We start from the raw sequence: 16,606 nt of genomic DNA, 5'->3' as shown, positions 1-16,606 counted from the left end.
GTACTCATATGCAAAGTAAGAATAATTTTGCTTTCCAATTGGTAGCTGTTCCAAAGTAAGTCACAAAAAACCCAGCAAATGACAAGTTCCTACATTCAGTAGGATGAATGTACTTCTGAAGAAAAACAACCACTTTTTTCCTGCTCAAATGTGTTTCCCAACAAGGGGCTCTCAGTTTGGGATCTTGGTGATGTCCCTCCACCTTTACTCTTTGCTGCCTGTTTCTTGCCTACTGTGACATTTTGTGATGCCTGTGAGATACAGGGCAGAGCTTTGCTGACCAGCAGCTTGTTTCAAAAGCAGCACCTTCCCCAGGTTGTAACAAAAGCAGCACTGAGAGTATGGTCCCATAACACTTCCCTGCAAGAGTGATAAATACAGTTCAGCCATTGTAATCGCAGTGTCCTGAGTCTACAAAGGGGAGCCTGCGTTGCATTTGTGTCATAGACATTTCAGATGTCATCTATATTTGCCTAATGGGGAAGAAAAGGTTTGCTGCATGTTTTCAGGCAGCTAAGACAAAAACAGCACAAAGTACTGTATGATGACCCAGAGTAAGGAAATGGAGGGCCTCTACCATGTTTGTTGTCCTCAAACATGTATTACCAATGTGTTTCAGTGATTAGCAGTCAGGGTTTGGGTGGTGGTGGTGGGAAGGTGGCTATACTCTGTAGTGCAAAGTATGTCTTCCTCTTTTGCTGGCTTTTTTTGGTTTTATCGCATCTTCTCTCTGCTGAAGGCTTCTGCAGAATCTGATGAATCTGTGCCAAATGAGGGAGGCGAAGGCCAGGCTGCAGAGGAGCAGTTCTTGGGAGAGGTATCTGTCACTCTCTAAACTAACACTTTTGACCTTCTGTCTACTTTTTTACTATATTAAGAGCATTTTTGTTGGCTTTTCCTAGTGCTGAGGATATATGGAAATTCAGGAAGTTATTGAGAATGAGTAAAATGTGGGCTTTTATTAAGTTGCTTGAGATTTTTCTCATCAGCCTCAGGTATCATGTGAATAGATTTTGGTGGCAATGGAGAACAAGCTCATTTTCTAATAGCCCAGTTGTGACCAGACTCAAGGACTTTATTCTGACATAATGTTCATTCTGACATTTCCCTAACAGATATTAAATGATCTTCTGCCAAAACTGTAATGCATTCCTTTTTCTTTTTCTTATTTTCTTTCTCCCCTCCCTTTCCTCTTTCTTCTCTGGTTGATTGTTACCAAGCTGTCACGTTATTACTGCCCTGTTCCTAGGAATAACCCTTTGCAGAGATGGCCGCTGTGGTACATCAAGGCTTTGGTAGCTAGCTGCCTTATGAATGTCTGTTGCAACAGTTCAGCCACATTCATCAACAGGCAGCTTGTGCTCCACCAGGTCTGTCTTTGGGATCCTACAGCTTTTATTCATTTCTGTCCATTTCAGCAGCATTGTTTTCAGCCGTCTGTTTTAAATATGGGGACAAGTCTGTCCTCATATTTAAGGACACAGCCTTTGCCATGTGAGGTTAATAGCACTGAAAATACTAGTATCACTGTGAACAGGCCAGCTTGATTCTCCCCCATTCTCTCAGTCTCTTTTTCGTTAGAATTTGAGCTGTTAGCCCAAAATTACCTGTGTTCCCTGTGCTCAGATCTGTGCTTAATGCTTGTCTGCAGTTGTCTGTGAAGGTGAGGAGGATGGTTTGTGGCTCATGCATGTTGGAATGGTGCACTTGCTCATACGACAGTCTGTTAAGGACAGCAAAATAGTGCTGCCTTAGGCTAGGTGCTTGATGACTTGCAAATTCATTAGACCCTGTAGTGGCAGACACATGTATCTAAGGCCTTTGCTGTATGCGGTCATGAAGATTTTAGATGTCTCACAACAAATGTCTCTTTTAGGAGAGCATTCACATCCAGACATGATGTCTGCCTACCAACATGGGTGGTAAATATTTGTGAGGTTGGCTGAAGCCACTGATGATGCACTGGGGATTGCTGTCACACACATAAAGTAACTGGATGGGGACATTATTCTTGTGATAGTCACAACATGCTCTTAACTCATACCAGACGCACATCACACGTTATCTGACAGCAAAATAATTTTCTAGGTGCTGCCTCCTTTCATAAGTCAAACAAAGGTTGTTTCAGACTTACTTCCCAATCCCGTATGCTTGTTCTTGGTTGACTATGTACTTACTCTTCATCCCCTGAAGTACAGTTTCACCGATCAGCATTTAAGCATGGTATTCTCAGCAGACTCTTGACCTCCCACTGTACTACCATACTGGTTTATGACAGAGGGGACAGTTTGTGGGACAATTTCTGCGCTCTTCTTAGACTTTACTGTGAAAATTGGTGGTGGAGGGAGACTTCCCTCCTGGGTTTGTTTTGGTTTTTGTTTGTTTCTTTCTTTAAAAAGGTTTTGTTTAAAGTCTCAAAATCCAAGTACTTGCAGGGAATGGTCTGTAACTTAATTCCTGGTGGAGCTTTATAAAAAAGCAGCTTCTGTCCACTTTCGTACTAATACAAAGCACTTAAGTCTCTGTGGACCACACTGATCTGTGTTGAAAATCAAGGCATGTGTTCATGTGTTTTGCATAATTAAACTAGGGTGTGTGCCAAGTGCTGGGTGTTTCAAAGATGAGCTGAAAGTCTTTTAAGCGGAGCACAGTGAAACTTAGGTAGCATTATGGTAATCTGTTCTTGATAGGGGTTGAAGGTCAAAGAGGAGAGAAGGGAGGTGGTTCCTGATTTTATAATTGTGGCTGTTGTTTGGCTTGGGGGGGGTTGTTTGTATATGGGTGCAGATGTGTGCATGCGAGTCAGTACCCAGGATCCAGGCATCCGGTTGCAGTTATTCGTGATCTCTCTGTATGCACACTTGTGCTTGTACAATCCTTCCCTGGTGATTAGAAATCTGGGGCTTCCAGCACTTTTTCCACTTGGTATCCATTTTAAAAACTGATCTCTTAGAACAGTTATTTTATAATGGTGTGCTTACATGCACTGGGGGTCCTTTGATAAGCCCAGGCCTTTCCCAGTGTGCGTAGGGGTGACTTTATGCAGGCACCAGGGGAAGCTGATTATCCCTGTGCTGAAACAATGACAGGGATACTCTTCCCTTCTAAGTTAATGATCTCTTAGGTGACTGGTAGTCTGAAGGTCTTTTACTTGTAATGCAAGACGTATATGTTTTTAAATGTGTGTGTATAGTCTGTGTATATATCCTAAATGTTTACATAATCTCAAATACATAATCTCAGAAAATTATGTATTTCCTTTCTCTTAGAGGGTGAAGGACCATAAACAAGAAACGGAAGATTTGAGAACTGCAAAGACGACATTTAACATCTCTGTTAGTGGAGGTAAAAAAAACCTTGATATTGATTTCAGTGCAGTGCTGATATTTATAAATACTGATGTTGATACTGGTGTTCCAGTGAGAAGACAATTTTTACACAGATTGGAAAGATTATCATGACTTTCCGTTCACTTCACAGCAGTCTCAAGGCACATGAAAGTACCGCTTCTCTAGGGAAGGAAAGGAAGTATACAGCACTTGCATATCCCGTAATTGAAATGCAGCTACTCTGAGTGATTTATGATATGAAAGAACACACACCTGATAATGCATGAAGAGCTAACATTTCTGTTTGTTCAGAAACCTGTAGCAGACGGTGAATAACACAGAAGCCACTGATCCCTATCTAGGCTTGACTTTGGCAGTGTATGCAGGGTAGTTGTTTCAGAGATCATTTAGACCTCTAGCACCTTGCTCTGGAGCAGGTAAGTGATGCTTGACAGTGCCCCACCTGATGTGGCTGTGACCACAGAATGTTTGAGACTGAGGACGGACCTAAACATCCCTATATAAGTACCTGCCTGGAGCAGGCTGATTTGCAGAGAACTTTGCACAGTGTTGTACATCTGAACAGAATCACGTGCTGTTGCATGTTTTAGTGACTGTTGTGCCATCTTTTGAAAATGCATTCCTCTCTTGTTGCAGATGTGGACGGTTTGATTACTCAGGCTTTGCTGACGGGTAACTTTGAGAGTGCAGTAGATCTCTGCTTGCATGATAACCGTATGGCTGACGCCATTATCTTGGCCATCGCAGGCGGACAAGAGCTGCTGTCTAGAACACAGGAAAAGTACTTTGCTAAGATGCAGAGCAAAATTACCAGGGTATGTTTTTTCAGTTAAGAAACAGCATGCATGTTGGCCTTTGGCAACTACCTTTTTCACCTTAAAAGTTTTCTTGTGATTTCATGGGTTTATTTCTGTGAGAAAGAATACTTATAGCTGAGAAGCTATTAAGTATCCAAGTCATCCACAAGATTTCAGAGCAGAAGGATTTCTGTTACCTGTTTTTAATGCATTGATAAGGAGAGAACAGACACATTACCTGGATATCAGTATACGAGACAAGTATTCTTTACGTTGTCTCCAATGTCTTGAGTTACATATACACTAGTAGATTTTCACTGCTAAAGATAATTCTCTTAAGCAGCACACATTTCAGTCTCTTGTGTTGTCCCATTTTTCACCAGTTACACATGACCTATGTTCAGTGCCAGCAACACTGTTGATTTCTGCCTGTGATTAGTCTTAACACATTTTGCAGATGCTTCATTGCACTGCATACACAGAAGAGAGCAAAGTACGCCCAGGGTAGGTCAGTCACCCTTTGTCTAGGAAACAGTGTTATGGCCAGCTGGTTATTATTCTTTCCAGCTCTTTGCAATGCTAGGGATTGCTGATGCTGCTTGTTCAAATCTTTCTTCTTTACTAATGTGAGAAAGTAGCAACAGGGGATATGAAGCAGGAGAAGCGGCCTTAAAAGAGCACTTAAAAGGACAATAGTTTGGCAAGGATGGCTGCTTGAGAGGAGGGGAGAAAGTTGCTCATGGTCACTTTTTAGCGGTCTGTTGCCAAAGAAGGATGTTTTATACAGTTAGCAGGAAGCAGCCTATAAAAATGGGCATGTGCTTAAGTGCTTTCCTGAAGCAGGGCTGAAGGCTGCAAAGCATAGTCACGTGGGTAGTTAGGGCACGCAGCACCACAGGCTGGGGTCTGTAGGTGGGGTTTTGCTGGTCATTGCCTGTGATCCAGTTTGAGGTAGGAACAGTTTATATTTGTAGTAGTGGACAAGTGAAAAGAGGAACGTCTCAAGTATTAAGACTGCAGGATTTCTTCCCCTTCTTCTTTCCTCTCTCTGGCCTAATCAGAGAAAGCAGAATTTTGTTGTGCATGGGAAATTCCTTCACTGTAGTTCATCCTCTGGGAAAATACATTTTTATGGAAGGCTGACCAGTTACCTGTGCCTGTGCTAATAGGTGAGGGTTAACCCTGTAGTTAGGACCTTGCATTTGTTGTTCAGGTGTGTTTTTTTTTATTTTCTGGTCCCAAACTGCACGTTCCAGATTGTTTAACTGTTTTCTGAGCTTGAAATCTTGGCATGATAAGGGCTCTGTTTGCTAAATAGCAGCACAGCTGCCAAGTCTCTTTTGTCTGAAACAAAATAACTTGAGATAGAGTTTGAGATGAAACTGGAATTTCATTCTGAAGGCCTGTGGACAGGCAGCCTGTGTGTGTGGGTTCAGGGAAGGGATACTGCAGACAGCCCAGGCTGGTAATGCTGCCAGGTTGCTGCTGCTTTTCAGACACCCTTTTCCACTGCCCCTCACTGGTCAGCCTGAAGCCAGGAACTGAAAGCTGAATGAATCAGTTTGACAAATAAAATTTATATGCCTTTCTGGGCGAGATTTGTAGCTAAATACTGGATATGTTACCATTGTCTGCAAAGACAGTGCTGAAAGCCATCTGCAGCAAACCCAGCTTTCAGAGATTTGTACATTCTTTTCTTGGATGTTTTGTAGCAAGAATAACTGGCCTGTCTGTTATCTGAGCTTGTTTTGTGATTTGCACTGATACCCTTTTGTAGTAAAATGTACTCTTGTGTGGCTGTTGAGTTCTAGTGCAGTATCTTCTGTGACCGTGGATGCAGTGAGGATAAATACACTTTAATAGATACATATTGTACTGTATACTAAAAAAAACCCAAAGGAAATCCTACCAGGATCTTAACTGCAGTCTCTCTCCTTCTGGTCTAGCTCATCACCGCAGTGGTAATGAAGAACTGGAAAGAGATTGTGCAGTCTTGTGATCTGCAGAATTGGAGAGAGGCTTTGGCTGCGGTGCTCACTTATGCCAGGCCAGATGAGTTTGCAGCCCTTTGTGGTAAGGATACTTTACAGACTGGATGTCACTTATTCCACTTACAGCAAAACAACACTTTGCCATGATTGTTTTCCTTCAAGTAAACTACTGTAATGCCTCTATAGCTTCTTTGATGGGTAATACAGTTCTTTGGTCCTGTTGCAGAAGAGGAGAGGAACCCCTGGGGTGCTGTCTTCCCAGTATGTTCCCTGATTGTCTAAGCACAGAACCCAGACTCTTGCATGTAGCTGTGTCCTGGCATTGCCTGTGTAGTGCACGGCTGCTGGTCTCTTACTGCAGATGGATAACAATGATGTTGATGTGATAAGCGTTTCAGCCAAGGGACCTGTGTCTTGGAGTGTATGTGGAACACAAGTGGAAATGTTTTCAGGAAGCACTTCACTCTTATTTCCCATGAGCAAATTTAACTTCTTGGAAGGAGTCCTTTTTCACAGGCAGTGTGCGTGACTGCCCTCGTGTTGCATGGCAGACAGCTGGCTGGGTTTTTAACCCTCAGGGAAGTTATATTGCCAATAGGTGTGTGTCTGACATCCCTATGCCTCTCGGACACCAGCCACGGTGTCTAGGGAGCTGTATAACTCACTTTGCACACCTTGACCTGGAGCACTACTGGGGATTTGTTGCTTACAGCTACAGCATCCAGTTGTGCTCCTGAAGTGAGGGACTGCAAAAAATGGGTGGCAGAGAGGAGAATCAAACCCTGGCCTCTTGTCCTTTATCAGGTTGGCAGATGGGCTATCCTTTCTGATGTCTCCGGATTAAAGGCATTTGGCAAGTTCTTGCTGCCATGACAGTAACTGCCTCTGAAATGGCTTGGGCTCCCATGAGATTATCTGTGCTGGATATCAGAGTATGTCCTTACCAGTGGAACCCATAGGCAATATCCCTTCTCCACTGCCCTGAGTAGACACAACAGGCATTGCAGGCTTCCTCCACCTTGGCAGTGATGGAGGGATTACCCAGGTGATTCATCCATATCTTCTTTGTTCATGTTTTTCCTAGACCTCCTGGGTAACAGGCTGGAGAACGAGGGGGACAGCCTTCTGCAGACACAGGCTTGTCTCTGTTATATCTGTGCTGGCAACGTGGAAAAACTTGTTGCTTGTTGGACCAAAGCTCAGGATGGAAACAGCCCCTTGTCCCTTCAGGTTGGTAATTCTGTAAGAAAGATGTTGGAAGTAATGCACTGCAGTCATTCTACACTTAAGTGATCTAGTGTAGAGCTTTGGTGCTGACATAGATGCATGCATCTCAGGATGGCAGTCTTTTAATTCTGGAATGGGTGGCTTTCATCAAAATAACATAAGGTATGGTATTGGGAAATGTGTCATGAATCACAATGGTCCTTGTCTGCTCTGTTCTTTGGGTAGATGCGCTAATATGCTGCTTGTTTTAAAAGGTAGTTGTAGGGTTTAGGGGGTTTTGGTAACAAAGGAGCAGCTTTGAATGCCTGTATCTTTTGCAATAAAGGAATACTTGGATGTTTTTGCTTTTGAAAGAGGTGTCATGGGTGTTCAGGACAAGAAATTTAATTAATTAGAGTGAAATCTGGAGAGAATTTCTCATGTAGGAAGGTTCTCATGAGAGTTTTCTTTAGGGGGTTGCACATACATGCCTTGGTTTCCAGCGGTGAAATATATTGCATATAGCAAATATCTTGGGGGAATAGGATTGATGGCAGTGAGATGAAGCAATTATGGAGTCATTTATTTTATACTATAATCTTAGTTTTCTCCATCTGTTCAGGGCCTTTGAAGAACCAGTTTTAGAAAGTACTTACAGTGATGTTACCTGGTAGTGCTGTGAGTCTCTCTGTAGTTAATTGAAGGAACTGGAATATATGTGAGCTTTGCTTCACATTATTAACTTCCCTCAGTTTTGAATTATCAAAATTACTTTCTAGTCTCTTGATTTTTGAGGGCTCTGTTTCTACATTTACCTTTCAGCTGAATTTGCATTTTGATTTCATGGCTTTGTTTGCTCGGACACTAAAATTGGAAAATATTGTTGGTGTCATTATGAGGCTGCTTGTTTACTATAATGTGGAATTGCTGAACCTTGTAGAAGCTGCTGCTTTGAATTGATTTATGGGTTTTTTCCTTGCATTTTTTGAAGTGCTGATTTGTTGGGAAAAACAAAAATGTATTACTGAGCAGTCAGTAAACGGCCCTTATTAGTGATGTATGGTTGGAATCCTGTGTGTTGGGCACTCTTACTAAATCTATTACAAGATTTTAAAGAGGGATTGTATGTTAATACTGGCAAATGAATATTCGTAGTATCTTCCAATAAAATGTAGTGAAAATAAGATAACCATGAGAGAACTGACCAGAAAATGTTCCTGTAATTTAGTACTACAAGGAAACGCAACCAAGACCAGCTCTGGTATTTGGAGATGTGCAAGGAAGGCACATCCTTGTACAGATATGGACTATTCCTGGTGAATACCAGGAAAACCATTTTTGCAGTAACAACTGGAAGACCATGGACAACCTCTCCCAAGGGAGTTGTGAGATCTTTTTGATTAACATAGTGAAGTGACTTACTAAAACGCTGCAAATGAATGTGTAGGACCCTAGCACTAATAACAGTGATGGGCATGATGTTTCTCTTCACTCTCATGTATCTCACCAGATATTGTTATGAAAGCATACTCTTTTGGTGAACATGCTCAGTGCTCACAGTGCTTTGAAATCCTGATTAATAAAAGCGGTACTTTTGGCTTTGGACTCCACCCAATGTGTTTGCTTTTGGTTTCTTCTTTCTCTTCCAGGATTTAATAGAGAAAGTTGTAATCCTGCGCAAAGCCGTGCAGCTCACCCAGGCTGTGGACCCGAATGCTGTGGGGGCCCTTTTGGCTGAGAAGATGAGTCAGTATGCCAACCTTCTGGCTGCCCAGGGCAGCATTGCTGCAGCTTTGACTTTCCTTCCTGAAAACACCAACCAGGTACAGGCCATTCAGGTGTTTTACTCTATCTCTCTGTGAATAAGTGTGCTTCAAGTATGTGTATATGTCTGTATACGTAGGTAGCCAGCAGGACTGCCATTCGAAATGCACCTTGGGATGTGACAGTTTGACTGTTTCTCCACTCCCTGTGTTGGCCTCTCTGAGCTGGCAGAAGTACACGGCTTTGTTCTTCTCCCTCTTCACTTCACACCCTTGCCCTTGCAGCTAGTGGCTGCCAAAGGGGCAGCTGTCTCTCCTGCAAGCCAGACACAGTGAAATACGTACCTTGACACTTGGTTGTTTTCTTCTGATTTCTCATCTTCAGTCAGCTGGTATTCATTGGCAGGCTGTCTTGTGAATAATGCAGCCCAAGATAGGAGGCAGACAGTTCTAATGGCCCTATGTCTCAGGCAGAAAAGGCTTATTCCAATCAAATAGCCAGAGCAAGCTTCTGAGAGAGCTCATCACTGTGTGGCCAGTCAGCCTCTTGATGTGATGCACTAGGTGACAGGCAATGCAGTAAACCTTCCTTCCCTGTCCTTTTCTGATTGCAGCCAAACATCATGCAGTTACGGGACCGGCTTTGCAGAGCCCAAGGGGAGCTTCCACAGGGACAGGAGGCCGTCAAAACACCATATGAGAGACAGCCCATGCCCAAAGGACGAGCTGGCCCTGTGGCTGGACAGATGCAGGGGCCCCAGGCTCCAGCCCAGCAGTATTACCAACAGGTAAATGGCTTTTGGCAGTCAGGGAGGAGCATGGTGTTTGAGTTCTGGAGAGTGATGGGATAGAGGAATTTTTTTGTCTTTCTCTTGATATGAACTGGAGCAGTATGACATACCTCTGCTGAGAGCCTTGTAGTGGAAGTCACTGGTGCTGCTTTTCAACCAGTGCAGTTGGCATCCTTTACTGCTTACCTGGAAACATCTGTTAAACACCTTGTCAAGTAGCCTGCTTCTGAAGATCAGGTGCTTTCCCCCTTTGTTTGAAAATGTGCTTCAGTGCCAGGAATGACTGTGTGGGAGAGCACTACAGGATTTTTCTGTGCTTGCACTCTAGTTCCTGATGTTGTCCTATCCCTGCAGGCCTTGGGGTTTGCTTATGCTGCTCACAGGCCTCTTCTGGGGCTGTTGTGTTTTCTCCTGCCAGCTCTGGTGTTGGCTGCAGAAGTAGCCGAGCAGTGGCAATAGCGAACTACAGGCATGTTTCAGCAGTCGTGGGTCCAACCTACTATGAAAACACCTTCCCAGCTGGGCGTAAGGTGGCATAGGCATGGGCCGAGGTGGGATAGGAGTCGGAAACTGACCTAGGCTGAGAGTGATCTGTGTGAGAAGAAACACCTGGTGAGTATGGGACTAATAAGGGAGCTGGAGGCTGTGCAGGGAGGAAGAGGAGAAAGAGAGGAGGCAGATGCCCTAGTTTTATCTGTAGCTTGAAGATGGCACTGCACCAGACCACACTGGCCATCAGAGTGTGGTACAGTGGGCAGCCCTGACTGTGTGAATGCTTGAGGACCATCACCAAGTCTGTAATCCCTCAGCACAGAGCTGGAGCTCATCTGGCCATGCTCTACACAGGAGCTCTGGGCTAGGCTTTCCTGAGAGCAGAGCTGTGTTTGTGTTGCTGGTGTTTTCCTTGTGCAGAGGAGATTGACACAAGCAGAAGCATGTTGCTGTCAGTGCTGCCTTCCAGACACTGCCTACCAGAATAATGGGGCAGGAGAGAAGAACTGAAAAGCTGGGGGGTTGGGCTTTGTTCTCTCCCTCTTAATGTTAAGAAGACATCCCTGAAACAACCACAGAAGAGGGAACTGCCCGTTTAAAATGCATCAGTGTTATTGAGAGGGAGAGATGCCTTTACCTTCTCTCCAGGGTGTTCACAAGGTAGTTTTCAGAAGGGTCAAAGCCTTCATCCTGTTCATACAAGATTACCTTGCTAACACCGTTGTGTATAACTCTAAATGCATCATTGTCAATAATTAACTACTATTTCCTGCATCTGTTGCCTTCCTCCTCGTAACTGGTGAATTCCCTCGAGAAGCAATGCTGCACTTACCGTTTGGCTGTGGAAAACAGCTACTGTCCTCTAGGTGGCAATGCCTTTTAAACCGGAGTTCCGTCTCCTACTGCTGTTTCAGGAATGCTTCAAGCTATTATTCTGAGCAAGCCCTGCTCATTTATAAAAAGCTGGGTGTATCACAGCCCCACAAGCACACTGTGAGTGAGTTACCCCTGTGTTCTTGGCTTTCCAGGGAGCTCATGCTCAGCAGCAAGGGCTTGAAAGAGACAAGTGCTGTGTCAGGTGCCAACAGTATGCTGGTGAACCAGAAGAGAAAGAAATTATATATGTGAGGAAATGCGTACATAGGGCTTGTTCAAGCATGAGGCAGCCTTTTTTAAATTGTTATTCAAATAGGACCATGTACTTAAAGCTTAGTTTCTTTTCAGCAAAGTTTTTGAACCTTCTTTTTCATCTGAAAAAAAAATAGGCATGCAAGGGAATGGAAGAGTCTTCTAGATGAATCCAGTGATGACTTATGCAGACATTAGCAGTGGTTGTTGTACAGCTGACTGCACCATCAGTTCAGCACTGCAAAGGGCTTAGAGACAGACTGAAGCCAGCTGGGCCAGCCAGGACTTTAGGTCACAGCTTTCCCTCTGTCTGCATTCCATTGTCAGGCTTCTGACCCTCACTGTGCATGCCAGGCACAGCACATCTTCTCCTTGCTTGGGAGTGTCACAGGCATAGGAAGTTTCTGTCTGATCGGAAGGGTAGTAGGGGTCATATGGAACTGAAAAGCTTTGGAGTGGAAAAGAAGTAAGCTAGAGGAAAGTTGCTGTGAGAGGCTGCCTGGGAAGCGGTTAGCATTAAGATGTTCATGCATGTGGAGGAGCTGAATATTGAATTTTAACTTTTTTTTTAATTCATTTAAGCTCAGTCTGAACTGCTTTTGTGTGAGGCAGTATGTTTGAACTTAATATGGAGCTTCTGACTGTGGTTAGCAACACTTGGTGTCCTGTAGTAGTCTGAGGGGAGCTTCTGCCATAGCAAGGTGTGATGAAAGAGGCAGAACTGGCTCACTGGCACATGTAACCCTGCACTTGCTCCACAGCCTGTTGTAGCTGTGTCTCTGCTGTGCTTCGTCTTCACTCTGCAACTCACTTCAGTTCCAACGCACAGTGATTTCATCTGTCTTGAATGCACTTTTCCTTCTTCCCCTGAGATTTTATGGCTGTGCTGCAAGTGCCAGCATGCAAACCTCTTAGTGTTCACTTCTTTGCATATCATTCTGTTGAAACCCTTTAGAGTTATTTTATTGTTTTGTTTTCCATGATTGGTATTTCTTTGTTCGATTCAGGTTAGAATTGCCCCTACTGTCACTACCTGGAGTAACAAAACTCCTACTGCCTTTCCCAGCCATCCTCCTGCAGGCTGTCCCTCTGACACACAGGTATAACCTTCATTATTCCTCTCTGAGCCCCTGATCTACCCCAGTATGTCCCCTGGTGTAGTCTGTCTGCTTGACACAGTCTGATATGGACAGATGGAAAGAGCAGCTTCCACGTGGTTTTGCTCCTCTATGTCTCTTTCACCAATGTCCAGATGAGTGGCTCTGGGAAGCCTTGGGTGGGAGGTCACTGTGACCTGAGCCCCCTCAGCCCTTGCCTTACACTGGATGGTGTGGTAATATTTTTCTTTTCCCTCTTTCCCATGGAAATTAGAAGCTTCAGAGTTAAAGTTTTTTGGTTGAAAGTTGTGGATGGCAGAGCACTCTCAGACTGCTTGAATAACAGGCAGTGCTGGCAAGGACCTCTTCCTTGTGCAGGAAGGTATGTGCTGCCCTGCTGCTGCTGAAGTCACTGCACATACAGGCTGTGCTTTCAGTGTTATGCTGAGCACCCTAAGGCACTGGGGTGGTTGGAGGCATTTGTCCCTGTGCTGGTGGTTCTTTCAGGGAATGTGGTTTCAGACCTTGAAATGTGAACTGACCATTTTGTTACAGTTCTGCTTCACATTGCATTACCATTGCTGACTAAATCCTATCTTACCCTACCCTTTTTTCCTGCAATCTTTTTCTACAGGGAGACAACCCACCTCCTCCAGGGTTTATCATGCCAGGTGCCGTTAACCCCAACATGCCACCTCAGCAAGCCACATCTGACAATTACAGCATGTACTCACAAGCAGGGACCCGGCCGACGTATCCGCAGAGTGAGTAACAGCAGCTCTCTTCTCGCTCCTACCCAGATGGGCCAGCCACTGGTGAGGCTGCATTTACTTGGGGGTAGCCAAGTTGGAGATGTAAGTATTCAGACCATGCCAGTCCCACATTTCTTGGGTGGGAAGCTCCTGAGATAGTATCTGGGGCTTGTTGTTTCTTGGTGAGGTCCAGCCATCAGGCACCCTCTGTCAGACCTTGTCTCCTCTGCTGAGGTGTCCACCCATGGCTCTTAGACTCACTCCTCAGCTGGCCCTTCCCAAGGGTGTGTTGGGATCGGAATCCCCTCAGTGTGAGTCCTGAAGAAGCAGTATGGGCCTTGCAAAGAGTGACCCAACTCATGTGTGTGTAGCTGGACTATCCATTTCTCACTGGGATTCCATGAAGATGGGAAAAAGGATGAGGAGGGAAGGGCAGTAGCACAGGTGGGTGAGGAAGGGAGTAGAGTACTGACTGTACACTCAAAGCAGGAGACTGAAATTACAGACACCAGGGAGGACTAAATGGGCATAGATTAGCAGAGAAGAGGCTGTGAAGTTAACTAAGCTGCAGGGCCCACAGTGAAAGACTGTGAGCTTGAATTCACTTCCAGAGGCTGCTGTTCAGTTCTTTGGCCTAGGCTTTTGCTTTGTGCAAACCTGGGGTGTGTGCTTCTCTTCACTGAGAGGCACCATGAGGATTGTAATGGTCCAGAAAACATCAGCATCCATGTGCCCCAGTCTCAGCCCAAGTGGCATGGTGGGTCTGGACAGAAGAGTTTGTGAGGTAAAATGGGAGTCCTTGCTCTGGCACCCCACTCCCAGCGCAGGCTGAGGTTTTGAGCAGTTCTGTAAGTACAGGCAGAGCTGTAGGAGCCAGATTTGGCTGGGCAGCTTAAGTGGTTTGAGGGGGAAGGGGCAAGAAGAGAGTCAGGTGGAGAAGGAAGCAGAGACAGATGAAACTTGCTCCTCTTATGAACTCACTGACTAAATGCCTTTTCTCCCTGTTTGTAGCGTATCAGGCCGCACAGCAATACTCCCGTGGAACAGGGGGACTAGCTCTCTATCAGCCTCAGCAGCCTACTGTTGCCCCTGCTTCAGCCTCTTACCCAAACCCTGCTCCTAATACCACCCCTCCTTACCCATCCTCTGCCCCTGCCCACTTCATGTACTCCCCACTTTATCCTGGGCAGCCTCAACCCTCCCCAACAAGCCTGAATCCCTCTTCCTTCCCTCTTCCTCCTTCGGGCGCATCCTTTCAGCTTGGCAGGCCGGGACCTCCAGCAACTTCTGTGGCTAGTGCATTACCTACTGGACCAACAGGTACTCTGCCTGCAACCAGTGACCTTCCTGCATCCCAGAGAACAGGTCTGCGCTTGGGCAGTGGTGGGCAGGCAGGGAGGGGGGAAGGGGTTTGCTTCATTACTCACTCAAATATGCACCTTTTCCTTGTGAATGCTCCGTACCAAGTTTGCTTTTGCTTAGAGGTCAAATTAAAGCATTTCTAAACCACATCTTCCCTGTGGATCTAGCAATGATATGGCTGTGTTGCTGCATGAGCACAAGCATTCATTTTTCTCTTGCAAGTCAGACATTACCACAAGCTCAGAGCTTTTCATAGCATTGTAGAATGGTTTGAGTTGGAAGGGACTTTAAATCTCATCCAGTTCCAACCCCTCTGCCATGGCAGGGACACCTTCCACGAGACCAGGTTGCTCAAAGCCCTGTTCAGTCTGGCCTTGAACACTGCCAGGGATGGGGCAGACACAGCTTCTCTGGGCAGCCTGTGCCAGTGTCTCACCAACCTCAGTAAAGAATTTCTTCCTAATATCTAATCTAAATCTCCCCTCTTTCAGTTTAATGCCATTCCCTCTCGTCCTGTTGTTACATGTCTTTGTAAAAAGTCCCTTTCCAGCTTTCTTTTAGGCCCCTTCATAGGAGAGGTGCTCCAACCCTGTGATCATCTTTGCGGCCTTCCTCTGCACTCACTCAAGCAAGTCCACATCCCTCTTGTGTTGGGAGCCCCAGAGCTGAATATAGTACTGCAGGTGGGGTCTCACCAAAGCAGAGTATAGGGGGAGAATCACCTGTTCATGCTCCTTTTGAGATGGATTTTTGACCCTTTTTTACTTTTGATTGTAACTTTTGACTTGCCCAAGACAGGGTGCTACAGCATTGTCTTGTTATGAGGCTGTCATATACTGTGGATGGATGGTGGCCCAGTTTTAAGCTTGTGAGGCTGGTGTCAAAACCTATGTGGCTGGAGAGTAAAATACAGAAATTAGCAAGTTTTCTTCATTGTTGCAGAGAAGTTGATCCCAATTCTTCTTGCAGAACAACTTTGAAATGAGATTTGTCCCTGTGTCCCCGGTTTGTGCGTGGCATTTCAAGCCAAGGGTTGTCAGCATATTTAACTCTTAACAGCATTTCCTGTGGCATCAGCTCCCACTATTATTTTCCTAACCACTTAGTGTGATGGTGTATAATGCAGCTGTGAATGCCTTAAAAGATAGGAAGAAGTGATCTAGAAATGCTTTTACATGTCTCTTTCCTGAATGTTAATTAAAAGCATGTGTGTGTGGCTGACACAAGAGCATGTTTGAGCACGCATGGTGAGAGAGCATGCACTGAGGTGGGGCTCAGTATCTCTTTGTGACTGCCTGAATGTGTAACTGCCTTTGCAATGGGACAGTGACCTTGCTTATGATAACAAACCTGCCTCTTCACTTAGCGGTCTCTGAAACAACAGTTCTGCATATGTCAGACTGTGCAGGATGTAGGAGCAGTCCTTTTCTAAACCTGCCCATAAACATACTTCACATTTGGGTGATCCCGTTGGAGAGCTGCATTCCAGATTTGGAAAGCAGGGAGTAGAGGAACATTAGGCAGGATTTGAGGGATGTTCCAAAGGTGCTGATTCTGCTGACAGGCCCTAAGGACCCCACTGTGACTCCCTCTCTTACTAGTGTGCTAGAGGTGATACAGTGCAGAAAAGCCATATTGCCTTTGTCTTGGCAGCAGCAGTCCTGTGAGTGAGTTCTGCTGGCATCTGTAAGGGAGGGAGCCCTAACCTCTCCAGCATTACCTACAGACAGGCAGACTCTTTTCCCCACCCTGTTTGCAGGGAAAAAGGGACTTTTGCTCTGTCAAAAGATAGAGAGGACTGGTATAGCGCAGCTGCCAGAGCTGCTAGTTCAGCTCCATTCTGCAGCCAGATTCAGTGTCCTCTGTTCTTGGAGATG

General features: G+C 45.2%; 1 protein-coding gene across 19 annotated transcripts in view; it reads left to right on the top strand.

The window, feature by feature from the left end:
- Positions 1 to 16,606, top strand: part of SEC31A (SEC31 homolog A, COPII coat complex component) — a 43,668-nt gene that overhangs the window by 15,759 nt on the left and 11,303 nt on the right. For 4 of the 19 annotated variants that reach the window (XM_061350894.1, XM_061350897.1, XM_061350895.1 and 1 more), the window contains exons 15-24: positions 740 to 817; positions 3,270 to 3,345; positions 3,987 to 4,165; positions 6,094 to 6,220; positions 7,223 to 7,368; positions 8,994 to 9,167; positions 9,722 to 9,895; positions 12,526 to 12,618; positions 13,250 to 13,379; positions 14,379 to 14,732. In XM_061350894.1, coding sequence (XP_061206878.1) covers positions 740 to 817; positions 3,270 to 3,345; positions 3,987 to 4,165; positions 6,094 to 6,220; positions 7,223 to 7,368; positions 8,994 to 9,167; positions 9,722 to 9,895; positions 12,526 to 12,618; positions 13,250 to 13,379; positions 14,379 to 14,732 — 1,531 coding nt within the window. The remainder of the gene's footprint in view (positions 1 to 739; positions 818 to 3,269; positions 3,346 to 3,986; positions 4,166 to 6,093; positions 6,221 to 7,222; positions 7,369 to 8,993; positions 9,168 to 9,721; positions 9,896 to 12,525; positions 12,619 to 13,249; positions 13,380 to 14,378; positions 14,733 to 16,606) is intronic. The other 15 variants (XM_061350910.1, XM_061350909.1, XM_061350907.1 and 12 more) reach the window with 9 other exon arrangements.

The sequence above is a fragment of the Neopsephotus bourkii genome, unplaced genomic scaffold (assembly GCF_033783945.1).
Source record: "Neopsephotus bourkii isolate Nb327-2 ecotype Australia unplaced genomic scaffold, CSIRO-AGI_Nbou_v1 NB_547, whole genome shotgun sequence".
In the NCBI taxonomy this organism is placed as follows: domain Eukaryota; kingdom Metazoa; phylum Chordata; class Aves; order Psittaciformes; family Psittacidae; genus Neopsephotus; species Neopsephotus bourkii.
Note: the sequence above shows the minus strand (reverse complement) of the source record. Positions and strands in the feature narration are given on the sequence as shown.